The sequence below is a fragment of the Amblyraja radiata genome, chromosome 27, assembly GCF_010909765.2.
Source record: "Amblyraja radiata isolate CabotCenter1 chromosome 27, sAmbRad1.1.pri, whole genome shotgun sequence".
Classification (NCBI taxonomy): Eukaryota; Metazoa; Chordata; class Chondrichthyes; order Rajiformes; family Rajidae; genus Amblyraja; species Amblyraja radiata.
Genome location: NC_045982.1, coordinates 10,179,510 through 10,197,794, shown reverse-complemented (window position 1 = coordinate 10,197,794; position 18,285 = coordinate 10,179,510). Strand labels below are relative to the sequence as shown.

General features: G+C 42.2%; 1 protein-coding gene across 4 annotated transcripts in view; it reads left to right on the top strand.

Moving 5' to 3' along the window:
- The window catches only part of rps6ka1 (ribosomal protein S6 kinase A1), a 97,384-nt gene extending 81,661 nt beyond the window's left edge, over window positions 1–15,723 (top strand). For all 4 annotated transcript variants that reach the window (XM_033045075.1, XM_033045074.1, XM_033045077.1 and 1 more), the window contains 7 exons: window positions 1,340–1,429; window positions 3,165–3,323; window positions 7,933–8,094; window positions 9,310–9,386; window positions 10,908–11,025; window positions 11,760–11,897; window positions 15,199–15,723. In XM_033045075.1, the coding sequence (XP_032900966.1) occupies window positions 1,340–1,429; window positions 3,165–3,323; window positions 7,933–8,094; window positions 9,310–9,386; window positions 10,908–11,025; window positions 11,760–11,897; window positions 15,199–15,324 (870 nt within the window). In that variant the 3' untranslated portion in view covers window positions 15,325–15,723. The remainder of the gene's footprint in view (window positions 1–1,339; window positions 1,430–3,164; window positions 3,324–7,932; window positions 8,095–9,309; window positions 9,387–10,907; window positions 11,026–11,759; window positions 11,898–15,198) is intronic.
- The last annotated feature ends 2,562 nt before the right edge of the window (window positions 15,724–18,285 follow it).

Here is an 18,285-nt window from a genome sequence, read left to right as displayed (position 1 = left end):
GACGTTAATTAAGCAGCCAAAAGCAGTGCCTGAGATCTTTGTCGCCTGGGTCTAAATGGGGAAATTCTATTTCCTGGTGGAGTCTTCTGACAGTAATGGCACAGTTCCATAACTAATAGAGTTGCTGCTTCACTGCGTCACTAATTCAGATTCATTCTTGACCGTGGAGGAGTTTGCACATTTTCCCTCTGACCACAGATTTTCCCCTGGGTGATTCTTTTTCCCAGCCACTGTATAAAGATATGTGGGCTGTAAGGTTAATTAGCTGCTGTAAATTACCCTTAATACGTAGGTGAGTGCTAAAATCTGAGGCTATTTAATGAGAATGTAGGGTCAATAGTTTACAGGAATAAATTAGCGGAGCAGTAGCATTATGGTGTGAGCAATGAAGCCTTGATGGGCTGAATTGCCTCCTATGTCATAAGGAAATATTAACATTTTGAAACTGTACTGTAAATTTGCTTGTGAGTATTTTTCAAATATGTGGTGGAAACTTCTCTTTTATGCACAGTTTAAAATTTACATTGCCATAAATTTCACCAATAAGTCAGCTAGTGTTAATTAAAGGTAAATTTTGCCTCCAGTGCAATCATGTTGCAACACTTCAACACCCAGCTAGTACTGCAGCACATTATTTGTATTTGGTGTTTTTAATTTGCCACATGCAGGCAGATGGAGCATTTTGGTTTGCATGGACTAATTGGGCTGAATGGCCTGTCTCTGCTATATTCAGGAAATCATAATGCAGCTAAACCAAATGCATTTGGAGATTTGCATGCAGTTCTGGCTGCCCAAATGCAGGAAAGATGTGGAGGCTTTGGAGAGGGTGCAGAGGAGGTTTACCAGAAAGTGTGGGGCAAGTTATAAATAAAAAAAAATTAAATACAAAAAAAAATTAAAATTACGTAGAGTAGTGGGGTGTGGTGGTGGAGGTAGATACGATAATGGCATTTAAGAGGCTTTTAAATAGGGACAAGGAATAGAGGGATATGGATCGTGTACAGGCAGATGAGATCAGTTTAACTAGATATCATGTTCAGCACAAACATAGTGGGCTGAAGCGCCCAATCATTTTCTATGTTCTATGCATGACTTTAAGACTCTTAAAAATTGTTTTCGTTATGATAGGTTGGGTAATATAACTCCACATTTCCTTTGGCAGATCGTCTGATAAGTGCAGTCAGGGCTCAGTAACAGTGGCAAGACCTTACAACAAAAATAGAGCTTAATTTAATTGTCCCCACACTTCATCCCTACAGTACATGACAATTCACCCGTGGCTTACTTTAATTTGACTCTTATCTTTTAACAATTAAAATGAAGTATTTGTTCATTTTAGATTATTGAGAAGAGCAAGAGAGATCCTTCAGAGGAAGTTGAAATTCTGCTGCGGTATGGACAACACCCAAACATCATTACACTGAAAGATGTGAGTTTCAAGATACATGTACTGTGTGACTGGGTCTGAGGCATTAACAACAGGAAGGAATGCATGAGTCATAACCTGTGTAAATATTGAACCTGTCAATTTCTCCAAGTATTTCACTAAATGTTTGCAGTTGTGTTAATGCTTCAAATTAATCTTTTTTTCATAAATGAAAGAAAACACGGATGACTTCACATAGCAATTAAACTGTAAAGATGATGTGCTGTACAATATTGTTCCAGGTTTTAAAAGCCAGCAAGTGCAGCAAATGAATTCCTGTACAGGGCAAGAAAAGAAACTGCACTATGGAATCTATACAGCAACCCTTATGAATATAAAGGGAGTTAACATGTTTACACCAAGATAATGTTGGGCTTAATTTCCGGATTTTCTATTTCATCCTCTTAATATATTTAAATTCATTCTTGCAGTGTGCCTATTGTGGGAAGAGCGACAAATTTTGACCATCCCAAGTTTTGTGAATAGTTTGTATGGCTTTTGATCCAGTTCGCTAAGAGTCAACTTTTTTAATGAACGATTGGAGTTGCAAATAAACCAGATGAGGAAAGTTGCCAGGGTCATTTCTGCTAGAAGACACAAAGATATTTATGGAATCCTTCATAGCCACTTTAACTGAAACCAGTCTTTTATTTGCAATTTTTCAAAAGGGTCCAGATGACTTTTTAACTTCCATTTTATTGGATTATTAATTCAGTCCTTTTTATTGACATGATAGGCGACATTTCTGGTTGGGATCCTTCGTCAGACTGATTGTAGGGGGGAGAAGAAAGCTGGAAGAGGGGATTATAAGAGAGGAGTAGAATTAGGCCATTTGGCCCATCAACCACTCTGCCATTCAATCATGGCTGATCTATCTCTCCCTCCTAACCCCATTCTCCTGCTTTATCCACGTAACCTCTGACACCCGTACTGATCAAGAATCTATATCTATTTCTGCCACAAATATATCCAGTTACTTTGCCTCTACATCCTTCTGTGACAAAGAATTCCACAGATTCACCACCCTCTGAATAAAGACATTTCTCCGCATCTCCTTCCTAAAAGAGCATCGTTTAATTCTGAGGCCATGACCTCCAGTCCTAGACTCTCCCACTAGTGGAAACATCCTCTCCACATCCACTCTATCCAAGCCTTTCACTATTCTGTATGTTTCAATGAGCAGCCCACCCCCCCGCCTCATTCTTCTAAATTTCAGCGAATATAGGCTCAGTGCCATCAAACGCTCATCATATGTTAACCTACTCATTCCTGGGATAATTCTTGTAAACCTCCTCTGGACCCACTACAGAGCCAGCACATCCTTCCTCAGATTTGGTGCCCAAAATTGCTCACAATGTTCCAATTGTTGCCTGACCAGCGCCTTATAGAGCCTCAGCATTACATCCCTGAGGAGAAGCCGGTCAAAACATGGCAGGTAATAGGTTGACACAGGTGAGGTGGTAGGGGGCTTGTGTTGACCCATTACCTGTGCACTAGGTAATAAACTAGGCATGGCCCATCTATCAGTTGTCTGGGGCTTACAGGAATATCCAGTCATAAATCTGATTAATCGAGTTCCATTAAGTTTCTTTGGCAAAGAATTATGTGATTGGAAAAGGGAGAAAATTATCAAATCAGAACCAACAGCTAAAGAGTTAAATGGAAACAAGTTCGAGAACATTAATGCGAATGGGCTTCTCTGACAATCATTTGTTCTGACTTGGTTATGCTCGTCTAGGTCTACAATGACAATAAGCACATCTACCTCGTGACAGAGTTGATGAGAGGAGGGGAACTGTTGGATAAAATAATGCAGGAGAAAGGCTTTTCTGAGAGGGAGGCGAATGCACTTCTTCACACTATTGCCAAGACGGTGGAATACCTGCATTCCCAGGGGGTAAGTGATTATTGTTCCCAGTTATATATTGCTGCACTGACGCTTTTTTAAAAAGCTGATTTGCTTTTCTAACTATTCATTACTGGTATTTGTGTATCGCTGCATTTATTGTCCACTCCTAATGCTCCTGAACGTTCTGGCCAATTTAGAGGGCAATGAGGTATCAACACATGACTGGAGATGTATGTAGACCAGACTGAGTAAAGGTGATGAATTACCTTCTCTTCTCATTAGTGACCAATGATGTTTTTAATAATCATCCAGCTATATATTTGCTTCGGTAAAACTTGGATAATCCACTGTCCCAGGATTTGGAAATCCCAATGATTCTGCATCTGGCTCTTTGATGGTGTTTACTGTGTTCGCATTATGCTTACTGGGACACCGGTTCCCACATTTCCTTTAAACCGAGCAGGTTCACTGGAATGTCACTGTGTAACGTCTTATAAAATTGTGAATTTGAAGTTGTTAGAGTATTAATAAAAATGATATGCGATAGTATGGAAAATCTTCTCGTCCAACAACTGCTTAAATTGTGCCCTGGTTTGAAATCCTGTACAATGAAATTAAGTATTTATCAAACGTTCTCTCCTCAGCCCCTTCTCCAGTGAGAGAAATCTCAAAGGGCTAAGTGTTCGGCTGGCGACCGGAAGGTAGCCGGTTCAGATTCAGATTCAGATTCAGATTCAATTTTAATTGTCATTGTCAGTGTACAGTACAGAGACAACGAAATGCATTTAGCATCTCCCTGGAAGAGCGACATAGCAAATGATTTAAATAAATAATAATAAGTGATAATAAGTGTCCGGGGGGTGGGGGGGGGTGATTGGCAGTCACCGAGGTACGTTGTTGAGTAGAGTGACAGCCGCCGGGAAGAAGCTGTTCCTGGACCTGCTGGTTCGGCAACGGAGAGACCTGTAGCGCCTCCCGGATGGTAGGAGGGTAAACAGTCCATGGTTGGGGTGAGAGCAGTCCTTGGCGATGCTGAGCGCCCTCCGCAGATAACGCTTGCTTTGGACAGACTCAATGGAGGGGAGCGAGGAACCGGTGATTCGTTGGGCAATTTTCACCACCCTCTGCAATGCCTTCCGGTCGGAGACAGAGCAGTTGCCATACCATACTGTGATGCAGTTGGTAAGGATGCTCTCGATGGTGCAGCGGTAGAAGTTCACCAGGATCTGAGGAGACAGATGGACCTTCTTCAGTCTCCTCAGGAAGAAGAGACGCTGGTGAGCCTTCTTGATCAGAGTTGAGGTATTGTGGGTCCAAGAGAGGTCATCGGAGATGTTGACTCCCAGGAACCTGAAGCTAGAAACACGTTCCACCTCCGTCCCGTTAATGTGGATGGGGGTGTGCGTGCCGCCCCTGGACTTCCTGAAGTCTACAATGAGCTCCTTGGTCTTCTTGGAGTTAAGGGCCAGGTTGTTGTCAGCGCACCATGCTGCTAAGTGCTGGACCTCCTCCCTGTAGGCCGACTCATCGTTGTTGCTGATGAGGCCAATCACCGTTGTATCATCTGCATACTTGATGATGGTGTTAGTACCATGTACAGGTGTGCAGTCATAGGTGAAGAGGGAGTAGAGGAGGGGGCTCAGCACACAGCCCTGTGGAACGCCGGTGTTCAGGGTGAGGGTTGAAGAGGTGTGCTTGTCTAACCTAACAGACTGGGGTCTGTTGGTTAGAAAGTCCAGTATCCAGTTGCAGAGGGAGGGGTCGATGCCCAGGTTACCGAGTTTGGTGATCAGTTTTGATGGTATAATGGTGTTGAATGCTGAGCTGTAATCGATGAACAGCATTCTTACGTAAGTGTCTCTGTTGTCGAGGTGGGAGAGGGCGGAGTGAAGTGCCGTTGAGATGGCATCCTCCGTACTCCTGTTCTTGCGGTAGGCAAACTGATAGGGATCCAGTGTGGGAGGTAGGCAGCTTTTGAGGTGTGCCAGGACCAGCCTCTCGAAGCACTTGGTGATGATGGGGGTAAGTGCAACTGGGCAGAAGTCGTTGAGGCTTGCCGCAGTGGAGTGTTTTGGCACTGGCACGATGGAGGTGGTTTTAAGGCACGTGGGGACAACTGCTTGGGCAAATGACAGGTTGAAGATGTCAGTCCAGACGTCTGTCAGCTGCGCAGCACAGGCCCTGAGCACGCGCCCGGGGATGCCGTCAGGGCCAGCAGCTTTACGTGCATTAGTCCTACTCAGTGCCACAAATACGTCGTAGGGGGTGAGTGTGAGGGGTTGGTGATCGGCAGGTAGCACAGCCTTGATGGCTGTCTCTAGATTGTCCCTGTCGAAGCGGCCATAGAAGTGGTTAAGCTCCTCAAGGAAGGAGGCGTCGCTGGATGTGGGGGTGGTGTTGGAGGGTCTGTAGTCCGTGATGGCCTGGATGCCTTGCCACATGCGTCGGGGGTCGGAGTTGTTGTTGAAGTGCTCCTCAATCCTGAGCTTATGGCAGTGCTTGGCCTTCTTGATGCCCCTCTTCAGGTTAGCCCTGGCTGAACTGTAGGCTCGAGCATCGCCTGACCTGAAAGCGGTGTCCCGTGCTTTCAGCAGTAGCCTGACCAGGGGCAAGGCTCGAATCCCGCTTGGAGTGCATACTGTCGTTGTGTCCTTGGGCAAGACACTTCACCCACCTTTGCCTGTGTGTGAATGTGTGTGAGTGATTGGTGGTGGTCGGAAGGGCCGTAGGCGCAGATTAGCAGCCACGCTTCCGTCAGTCTGCCCCAGGGCAGCTGTGGCTACAGAAGTAGCTCACCACCACCGAGTGTGACTGAGGAGTGTATGAATAATGCGATGTAAAGCGCCTTGAGTATTCTAGAAAGGCACTATATAAATCCCATCCATTATTATTATTATTAACGCAGATCAGGAAGTGAAGTGACTTGCAACTCTCTGCTGGGAAGATGCAGCCCTCCCAGACTTGCAGGAAGTGTTGGTCCAGAAATGCATGTAATTCAAATTGAGAACAAGAATAAGAAATTTCAAAGAAACTACGTTTTAATTGTTCTTTGTTTTAAATAGTTGTGGAGCGGCACAATAGCACAGCTGCTAAGTCAGTGCCAGGGACCCGGGTTCAATCCTGACCTCGGGTGTTGTGCCTGTGCGGAATGTGCACACTGTCCACCGGTTTCCTCACACATCCCAAAGACTGGGTTTGCAGGTTAATTGGCCTCTGTAAATTGCCCCTGGTGAGGAGTGTTTGCAAAAGTCAGATATCATATAAATAGCATGAACATGTGATTGATGGTGAGCATGGACCCAGTGGGCCAAAGGGCCGTTTCCATGCTGTATCTCTGAACTGAACGAAATTGACTTTTCAGTGTTGATCAATATGACAAATATTCTCTCAAACTAGTTTGGATCCAGCCCAGGTTAATGTAAATTAAATAAATTAAATAAATAACGCGAATTAAATAAATAAATAGATTTGCGCCCTGAATCTCATCGTACAGAATGGTAGCAAAAATAGTTGAATCACAATGGTGATAATCCAGAGGCCAGGACGAATGATCTCAAGGTATGAGTTCATAATCCATTGAGCTAGGTGGAAATTTAAATTTGGCTGATTATTAAAAATAAATGTGGAATTTTAAAAATGGTTGCTTTTATCAGCAGAAGTTATGGGCAGATCTTAGGTTACAACAGTGTTCCATTCCTGAGGACTGTTCGTAAGTAAGAGGATCAGAGCTGTGACAGGAGAATGAGTCAGGACTGGCAGAATCTCACTGAGCACTCACCAGCAGCCTCACTGCGTTAGCATGGCTCAACTCAGCTGAGGTTTGTCATGACTAGGGGATGTGGGGTAGGGCAATTAGGTACAAGACAATGCCTCTCTACCTGGTAGAAGTGAACACCCTGCACTCCTCAAGAAAGACTCTGAGCGAGTGGAATAAGGTGAAGCTGCTATGTCTGTCATTTGTGGCTGATGTGTTTCTGGTTCTTGGATGTATTCAGCAGGTCAGATGATGCACAGAGAGGAGAAATAGAAATGGTAACAGAAATTGTTCATATGTGGACAACAAGAAAGAGCATTTTATCTAAAGTTTAATATCAAATCCGAAAGGCTGCATCTTGCACAGACGGAAGATGTGATGTTGTTCCATGAGCTTGTACTGTGGAGGCCACGGGCAGAAAGATCAGAGTGAGATGATGAAATAGTGGAGTGCACTGGAAGCTTGTGGTCATTCCTTGGACTGAGTGATCCACAAACAGGTTTTCAATAACCTGCCATATAGGATTTAATTTGCTTTCTGTGAATAGGACTTAATAGTGAAATTTTCCCCAGTGACAAGTAAAGGCCTGAACTTAAACAAGTTGTTTTGAGGCATAGCTTGTTAAGAAGCACACATCTTTAGCACCATAGGTGGGATGTAGGGATTGCTGTCCAATATGGCAGGTAAGGAAGGAATTTTAAACAGCATTTAAATCAGACTCTAAATTCATAAGTTAAATAGATGTCGGATGACTGAAGTTGTTCCAATTCTGAATGTTGTCGCCTTTTAGTTTTCACTTCTGAGAAATGTATTCTTCATAGGTATTTGTCATAATACATATGAGGTCTGTTGTAATGTACTGAGATCTTCATATTGTTATTGATGACTTATTCTCTCTCCCAGGTGGTTCACAGAGACCTGAAGCCAAGTAATATCCTGTATGTAGATGATTCAGGTAATCCTGAATCTATTCGAATCTGTGATTTTGGTTTTGCTAAGCAGCTGAGGGCTGACAATGGTCTACTCATGACTCCATGCTACACGGCCAACTTTGTGGCCCCAGAGGTAAGAACTACTTAAACAATTTTAATGATCATACGGGAAATATGGATTAATTTCCAACAGATCTGCAGTTCACAACTTTTACATTCTTTTGTTTGTGTTTTTTGTCTCTAACTGCCCTCGTTAACCAGGTAACCAGGCCAGGAAGCGAGCGGGCAAGATCATCTCTGACCCCTCCCACCCTGGCCACAAACTCTTTGAATCACTTCCCTCTGGAAGGCGACTCCGGACTATCAAAGCCGCCACAGCCAGACATAAAAACAGTTTTTATCCACGAGTGGTTGCTCTACTCAACAGCCAAAAATCTGTAGCCTCCCTTTGATCTGGTATTTTGTTGGTTCACATGCTTGATCAATGGTGTTTTATCATTAATGTTTTATTATTATTAATGTTTACTGTTTTCTGAGTCACTCGTAACTGTCACTGTATGTCATGTTGCTACTTGTGGGCGGAGCACCAAGGCAAATTCCTTGTATGTGAATACTTGGCCAATAAACTTACTTAATCAATATCAATGTCTGAAGAAGGGTCCTGACCTGAATCGTCACCTATCCATTATTTCAAGAGATGCTGTCTGACCCGCTGAGTTACTCCAGCATTTTGTCTATCTAACTTTATCAATAGATGATCAACATGGCAGCTCTGATCTTGCCTGATTAGAAATATTCTTTTTGTCCTGTCTATGCCTCCCTCAACTGCTCTTAGAGTGACTGCCCCCAGCTGGCTGCCCTTGGTGTTTCAGTCTGAACTTAGAATCTTGAAAGGCTGATAACTGTTGTGAATGATCCATCTGAGGCCAAATTTTGTGAAACTTCTGGATTAAGAGTACATTCTTCTGACAAATGTATGCTAACAATTGATCCTCATTTATAAGAAGCAAGAATAAAGTCATCAAAATAGAAATATAACAATATATGGTTTTTAATCCTTTGACTGGGTAGAAAGATTTAAGCTCGTAACGAGTTTGTTTAGAATTACTGAACTGAGCTTGGAAGGAGCCATTTTTGTGCTTTGTAAATTATTTCTACAACAATGTGGGATTTATTGCAAAATGTGGCAAACAGAATTCCTGTGATATTTGTAAACGGAACATAGGGATTATATTTTATCTTGTTATTGCACTTAATATTCCCTGTTGACAATTTAAAGAGCATTGTTTTGAGGTGATACATGTCATCACATTATGAATAGAAATTTATACAGCGGATCTGTGTCCAGGTTCTCAAACGCCAAGGATACGATGAAGGTTGTGATATTTGGAGTCTGGGCATTTTACTATATACCATGTTGGCTGGGTGAGTGACTATTTTCCTTTATTTTTGGCCAGTGTTATATCAAGAATGTATCTGGTTATGTATCCTGTACAAATACACTTTCACTGCAAGCATTAGCAAGATCATTCCAGTTATTTTCTGGCAAATTGCAGGTATGTAAATCTGAATAAAAATACCCTGGCATACTTTGTACGAGTTATTGAGCTGACTACAGCTTTATTTCATCCTCTACCATGTGTCAGCCTGATTCAGTTAATAATACTTTGCCCTTTCAGGCAGATGTTTTATTTGTTCTAAATATAATTTATTCCTGAACACTACATCCAATGTGAGAGTTCAGTTGAGGTCCAAGTTGTAGGTTTCATTGTTTGAGTGAGATGTGAAATTGAAACCCTTCTGAATTTGAGCTATTGAGGAGCTATAACATTAGTGAAAAACCAAGGCAACTGTCTGACCAATATTCTGTTATGAAATACATGACAGAATAGATCATTGAATCACTAATCACTTTGCCCTGCAATTTTGCAGTGGACTAACTTCCTACATTACTGTCTCGTGAGTAATTTGTTTTAGATATTTAGAAATGATCAAAATGTCAACGTTTTTATTCATTTGCTTTTTGAAAACAACCCTGACTATAGGCCTGAATATATTACTTTTCTCTTGCTGATATTTAATAGCTCTGCAACACAAAGTGCATTTGAAGATTCACAAAAGGAATTGTTAACAATTTCGAACAACATTTCTATTTTAATCTGTGTTTGGTTCTGATGTTTAAAGGGTGAAACTTTCCATCTCTATGAATAACCATGTGACAAAGGCAGCTGGCAAACTGTTACATCCCAAAGATGGGGTCATCATAAAGAAACATTACACTACTGCCTGCAAATTTGTATTCATGGTTGATTACTGTGTAGGAATGAGGTTTTTGCATTCTGAAAGAAAAATGTAAATTAGAGAAATGTGCGATAAAGCATATCTTTCAACCTAAGCATAGCATTGACTTCACTTAGCATACTGCCATTATTATCTGTAAGGCAGTAGTTTAGTTGTGGGGTGTTCAACCAAAATTAACATTGAACAGAAGATGGGCTCCATATTCAACAAGGCAAGTTTTTCCCAGTTTGTTTTGACCTTTTTTCAGTACTTTTGTGCAAGTGTCTCAAGAGAGAGAACGTAAAAGATTGAATCACCTTCATAAGTGATGCGAGTAGAATTAGGCCATTCGGCCCATCAAGCCTACTCTGCCTGTCTGCATGGCTGATATATCTTTCCATCTCAACCCCATTCTCCCTCTGGGTGAAATGCTGATTGTGTATCTGGGTAAGAAACCAATGTTGCTTACACAAGGTGATAACTCAGCAGTTGCTCTGTGAAATGCTATCACATGTCAGCCATGGCTGAAACTATCGTCATCCGCTATTTTAGTCACCATATTATTTTGTATAGTGTAATATCAGGCTGTTAAAGTCAGTTCAAATCTTGTTGGTACAGAATTCTGCTCTTATAACTGATGTCCCACGTATGGCTATTTTAAACCAGGTTTACCCCATTTGCTAATGGCCCAGATGACACACCAAATGAGATCCTGGCTAGGATTGGAGGTGGCCACTACAGTTTGCAGGGTGGAAACTGGGACAAAGCTTCTTCTGCTGCAAAGGTCAGATTCATTTGTTTTAAATGAAAGCTATTAATAAGAAGTTTTTTTTTAATGAGTTTACTACATTGAAGCTGACTTCACAACACTTGAAGGTGAGAGAGAGAAAATGTATTCCAAACTTTCAACTGCCAGTATTCTATTTTCCCCAATCGCTGTTCGCACGTCACATCTACGCTCATGGTACCAATAGCAGAGAATAGTACACATAAAATCATGCCCCTTGGCCCACCAAAATCTAACTCATCTCATCTGCCTGAATGTGGTCTGTATGCCTCTATTCTCTGCCTCTTCATGCATCTGTCTAAATGCCTGCCTGTCCCGATGAGTTACTCGAGCATTTTGTGTCTACCCTAATGTGAGGCTTATTGGCTTGTAGTTCCCTGGCTTGCCCTTGCTGCCCTTCTTGACATTAATCACACTCCAGTCTTCCAGTACCTGTGGCAAAAGATGGTGCAAATATTTCTACCAGGGGGCCTGCATTTTCTTTCCTAGCTTTGCACATTGCCTTGGATACACTTACAGGTCCAAGGATTTATCCATCAAAATATACCTTCAGACCACCAGCACCTCCTCTGATATGTGGATATGTAACAATAAATCAGTACCATATGAATGTAAGTTTCTGCATTTAGCATCAAATTCAATTTATTTAGTATTGAACAATGTTATTGTGTCTTTTGGTTAATGAATGCTGATGAAACACATGCCTAAATTGCTATATTCCTTATTGACAGGACCTTGTATCCAAGATGTTGCATGTTGATCCACACCGACGCCTGACAGCAAAACAGGTCCTGAAGCATCCATGGATTGTGAACCGAGATCAGCTGCCACAGAGCCAGCTTGCCCGACACGATGTCAAGCTTGTTAAAGTAGGTTGTCATTGCAGCAGACAAGTAGTCATACAGCATGGACACAAGCCCTTTGGCTCAACTTGCCCATGCCAAGCTAGATGCTACTGACCCCACCTGCCTGTGTTTGGCCCATGACCCAATTAGTTAGATTTATAGTTATATACTAGACTAAGTGGGACCCGTTGGGTCCCATGTTCACACGGGAGGGCTGGTCCCCCGACGCAATATTCCACCTCTCCACCAATTCCAATATTGGTGGCCAGTAGGGGGCTTTCTGGAGCGCTGGTATAGGTTCTTGGGGTGGCAGCTCAGTCCCTCAAGCCTGATCTGCTGGCAGCTCACTCACGGCTGGTGGGCTGGCAGTTGACTCATGGCTATTCCTTGAAATTCCATTTCAAGCAGGGTGCAAGGCCACCAAATTCAAATCCATTTTCCTACCATTTCAAGCAGGGTGCAAGGCCACCAAATTCAAGTGCAGTTTCTCACCACTTTGAGCAGGGTGCAAGGCCACCAAATTCAAGTGCAGTTTCCTACCACTTCAGCAGGGTGCAAGGCCACCGAATTCTAGTGCAGTTTCCTACCACTTCAAGTAGGGTGCAAGGCCACCAAATTCAAGTGCAGTTTCCAACCACTTCAAGCAGGGTTCAAGGCCACCGAATTCAAGTGCAGTTTCCAACCACTTCAAGCAGGGTGCAAGGCCACCGAATTCAAGTGCAGTTTCCAACCACTTCAAGCAGGGTGCAAGGCCACCGAATTCAAGTGCAGTTTCATTCCACTTCAAGCCGGGTGCAAGGCCACCAAATTCAAATGCAGCTTCATACCATTTCATGCAGGGTGAAACCACCATAAAACCACACAAAACACCAAACTCACAGTTCAGTAGACATTCAGTGTGTTCAGTTGATTCACAGCTCAGACAGAGTCGTGACCTTTCCCTCCCCCATAATGCAGAGACTGAGCCACACCCACACTTCCGGGTTTTATAACCCCTCCCACCAGGAAAGGTGTGGCATGATTGACAGGAGAGAGATTCTCAACATTTTTTAAACACTAATAACACTTTTATTTTTCATTGATGGGAAGAATTCTCTGCACCTGCTCAGTGGAGGGGGACTGAGTAAGATGGCCAAAAATCACAGCTGTAAGTGGTAGCGTTTTATCTAAAATCAATATACAGTGCAAACAGGAAGTAAGTGCATTTCAAGTAGTGCCTTTCAACTTCAAGCCAAAGCACCCAAGCCACCATTTGCAGTAAGTAGTGCCTTTCAACTTCAAGCCAAAGCACCCGCCACCATTTGCAGTTAGTGCCTTTCAACTTCAAGCCAAAGCACCCAAGCCACCATTTGCAGCAAGTAGTGCCTTTCAACTTCAAGCCAAAGCACCCAAGCCATAATTTGCAGTAAGTAGAGCCTTTCTTCAAGCCAAAGCACCCAAGCCACCATTTGCAGTAAGTAGTGCCTTTCAACTTCAAGCCAAAGCACCCGCCACCATTTGCAGTTAGTGCCTTTCAACTTCAAGCCAAAGCACCCAAGCCACCATTTGCAGCAAATAGTGCTTTTCAACTTCAAGCCAAAGCACCCAAGCCATAATTTGCAGTAAGTAGAGCCTTTCTTCAAGCCAAAGCACCCAAGCCACCATTTGCAGTAAGTAGTGCCTTTCAACTTCAAGCCAAAGCACCCAAGCCACCATTTGCAGTAAGTAGTGCCTTTCAACTTCAAGCCAAAGCACCCAAGCCACCATTTGCAGTAAGTAGTGCCTTTCAACTTCAAGCCAAAGCACCCAAGCCACCATTTGCAGTAAGTAGTGCCTTTCAACTTCAAGCCAAAGCACCCAAGCCACCATTTGCAGTAAGTAGTGCCTTTCAACTTCAAGCCAAAGCACCCAAACAACCATTTGCAGGCAGTGCCTTTTTACTGCAAACAAACCATATTTACATTTTCAAACCACATTAAGGGGACTCACAGTTGAGTAGACATTTGTTCAGTGTTATTCAGAGCTCAGAGAGACGTGACCCTTTGACTTCATCTTGCAGAGACTGAGTGACGCACACCACTTCCTGGTTTTATAGTCCCTCTCCCTCCAGGGGCAGCAGAGAGCATGGTGAATTTTTTAAAAACATTAATATATCTCTGATTTGTCATCGATGGGAAAAATCCTCCGGTCCAGGAAGGCGGAGAGGGGCTCTGAGCAAGGTGGCCAAAAATAACGGCCGTAGGTGGCGGCGTTCTCTCGGAAATCGCAGCACAGTGGGCCAAAAGCGTTCAAGATCAGACTTTTAGTGATATAGAAGATACAGCATGGAAATGGGCTATTCGGCCCACCACATCAACACCAACCAGTCTGCACCCATCTATATTAATCCTATCTTTGCCCATATCCTTCTGTGCCTAGGCACGAGATATGCTCCACCATTCTCCCTGGCATTTCATTCCAGGTAACAGAATCGGCATGAAGAAGGCCCTTCTCGGATTCCTTTTAGATTACTTACCTCTGACTCTAAACCTGTCTTCTAATCTTATTGACCTCTGATGAGGAGAGAGGCTTCCTGCAGTCTATCCTATTTATAGCCCTTATAGGTTTATATTCGCTCTTAAATTCCTCTTCTTAATTGAAAACAACTGGCTTTTCCAGTCTCTCCTCATTACTGAAACACTCCACACCAGGTAACATCCAGTTAGTGAATTTCCTCTGCGCCCCCTTCAACAATTATACTCCCCCTTCCATTTCTTAGCCCACTTCACTCACACATTGATATCACCCTGTAGTATGTGGCTATCTTCCACGCTGGCATCAACTCCATCAATCTTTGTGTCATCTGTGGGCCTGCAAATCTCCAACATCCACATCCAAATCGTTCACGTTGCAAGTACAGGTAACTCTCAGCTTCCAAACTCTACTATACCTCTATTATCTTTTTGAATCCCCTTCCATCCAGATGCCGTCAGTGTGATCTGGAGCGGAATTCCATGCATCTCCAGTTGTGGCATAGTCTTGAGCATGTGTACCAGAATCCTCTTCTTTGGGCATGATCCTGCACAATACCAGGCTCGTGTGTACTTCTCAAGCAAATTAAAACGTGAACTGTTCTGTTAGGTATACCAAGCAGATGCTGTGATATTTCAACAATGCAAGTCTGGCGTGAATCCTTTTCAATTCCTGGTTTGACAGTTTTGGGGGAACAAAAATGGCACAATATTCAACTAAATTATGTTCATAAACCCAGAATCAATGATTATAAATGGAGGTAAGGTACATCATGTGTTCCGTGCTGCAAATTGTTTCCTGGTTGGGTTTTGAAATAATGTTTTCTTCTGCCCAGGGTGCCATGGCTGCCACATTCTCAGCTTTGAGCAGCTCTCCGCCAGCACCAAAACTGGAATCTGTGAAGGCATCAACTTTAGCTCAACGCAGAGAACTTAAAAAACTGCCATCCACATCACTGTAACTCAGTATCAGCACCTACAGCTCACCACAAACTAGAGCACTTCTGGGAAAGCTAAATTCCAGGCACAGTCATAGAGAGCGGTCCCCTCGAAGACAAAGAGCTTGGAGCTTTGCGAATCCTTGGGACAATTTTGGAGATCGTGAGAGACAAAGGAATGAAGCCAAGAGACTCTGCCTGCCATCATGTGAAGAATTTTACAACTTTGATGCAGAGTCTTAAATATCTCGCAGCAGTTTTTGCTGAACACCATCACGAGCTGTCAGGAGGTTTTTACAGAGCCCTCCATAATGTTTGGGACAAAGACCCATCATTCACTTATTTGCCTCTGTACTTCACAATCTAAGATTTGTAATAGAAAAAAATCACATGTGGTTAAAGTGCACATTGTCAAATTTTAATAAAGGCCATTTTTATACATTTTGGTTTCACCGTGTAGAAATTACAGCAATGTTTATACATAGTCCCCTCTTGTCAGGGCACTATAATGTTTATGACACAGCAATGTCATGTAAATGAGAGTAGTCATGTTTAGTATTTTAGTGCATATCCTTTGCATGAAATGACTGCTTGAAGTTTTGTGGACATCACCAGTTGCTGGGTGTCTTCTCTGGTGATGCTCTGCCAGGCCTGTATTGCAGCCATCTTTAACATTCTATAAACACAGCTGTAATTTTTACATGGTGAAACCAAAATGTATAAAAATACCCTTTAATAAAATCTGACAATGTGCACTTTAACCACATGTGATTTTTTTTTTCTATTACAAATCTCAAATTGTGGAGTACTGAGGCAAATAAATAAATGATGGGTCTTCGTCCCAAACATTGGCACTGTAGGTTCTGTTCGAGAACATTTATTGTGGGTTTTTAATGCTTTGAGGACAGAAAAATGCAGTACTTTTTAAACTGGCAATGAACATGTTACTGGGTGTAGGTCATGCAAAGCATAATTGCCAGTGAATCCCTAAACTGTTTTCAGATCAAAGCTCGGGTGCAGATTATGCAGCAACATTCCTGCGAGCTTTGAAGATTTTAAACTAATGATTGTGCCTAGAAGTTCATCAAGCGGTCCTTTTTGTTTCAGTACTATCCCCCCTCCAATGCAGTTACTAAACTCATGCTATCTGCAATTATATGTGGTAAAAGCTTCATTATGTACCATGAAGATCAATGTTTGTTGCTGCTTCAATTTATTTTTCCTAGGATTACGTGAACAGAATAGCACAGTAAATGAAAAACTGTATTATAACTTAATCTGCCAATTGGCAATTGAAATCTACCTAATATATTAGATTTTATGCATAAAGCAAGCATCAAAATGTTTAAGATCAACATAATCTGACTCAAATATTTGGCAAACTCTATACCAGCAGGTTATGTTGCTTGCTGTTAATAAACCATATAGTTAGTTGTCCCATAACCAGTGCTTGGATTCTGCTTTTGATTAAGTATCCTGACACTGCCAAAATCTTTCCTATTACATAACTGAATAGTGTCAGTATCTCCAGCAACTATATGTCAGTGAATGACAGTATCTAGAGTGAATATTTGGTTGCATGTGGTAGAATCTGGAAGTGATTGCACACTGGGATGAGACTACAGCAGCAATGTTTGTGTATTCAGGCCCTACATGTAAATTGAGTCATTATGTATTGGTGTGATTGTGTAACTGGGGATGGTTATACCAGGAGTGATTTGTGCATTTGGGAATGTAATAACTTGGAGTGATTGTGCTTTGAACTGTGCTTGGAATAGGACTGATTACTTATCGGAGGAGTACATGTAACTGGCATTATTGGAGATTCAGGTCTTGTCAGCGTCTGCTGTGTTTGTGTTCCAATCAATGCTGAAACAATAATGGTTTCAAAGATCAGTGATTTTGATAAGTAATAAAGATGACGAATAATTGAATTGAAATGCTTTCTTCACTGTCGGATCTGTAATAGGAATTCTTAATGCAATGCCGAGGGGACCAGCTCTTCAAATTGAATGGTTGACTCCTGTTTTCTTATGATATGTTGGATAATTGATCTTAGGAGATGATAGTACCAGTTAAACAAATGGCATGATGAATTGCACATTCATTGGCAATAGATTAAATATGAAGCATGTCTATATGTTGTAATGTTAGGGTATAGTTCTAGACAGGCTGATCATTTTGAGGCAGTGTATGTAAACATTTATACTGAACCCAAAAGCACATTAGATTATCGGGGTACATGTGGTTTGATTTTATTCTGTCTGTGAAATAATGTACTTGTTTATTTTCCATGTACTGACCCACCAATAAATACCTCCAGCATTTGTTATCCTGAAGCGGAGGAAACTGTCTTAGAACTCGCTTTAATTGCTCTTTGAGGAAAAAAATCTCCCAGGTAGTATATACAATATCATTTTGGAGGTGCTTGTAATATAGTTGCACAAAATATATAGATTTGCAAACCTCCATACAACATAGACTTTTGACAGCCATTTAGCTACTTCTGGTGTCTGTATTCTGTCGATGTCATACTCACACAGCACGGTAGTGCAGATGTGATGTATCCTATCGCATACTTCATTGGCTGCAGGATCATTCAACCTGTTTTGCTATCCTTTTCAGGAACAATCTTCTTGCTCCATCGCTGCACATCCTGAGAGTTACTCATGTTTATGAGATGATCATTGGTGACCAGGTCACTTCTTCATTTAGCTGTTTTTTACTAACACTGATGCAGTGCTTTTTTGTGAATGGGCTGTGTAAAAAAACTGTAAGTTTGGAAATTTGATCAATGCTGCATAACTGTGACTTGAGTTTTCCCAAGGTGGTCATGATAACAACAATTGCTCAGTTGTCCTGTATGACTGAAAATTCAATAGGGCACTTCCTGGCACAACTTGCCTCTGGGTGTCTGACATATTTTTTGAATTGTAAATGCTGCGATTTCTCATGCAGTGATCTTTTTGGAACATTGCGGGAAAA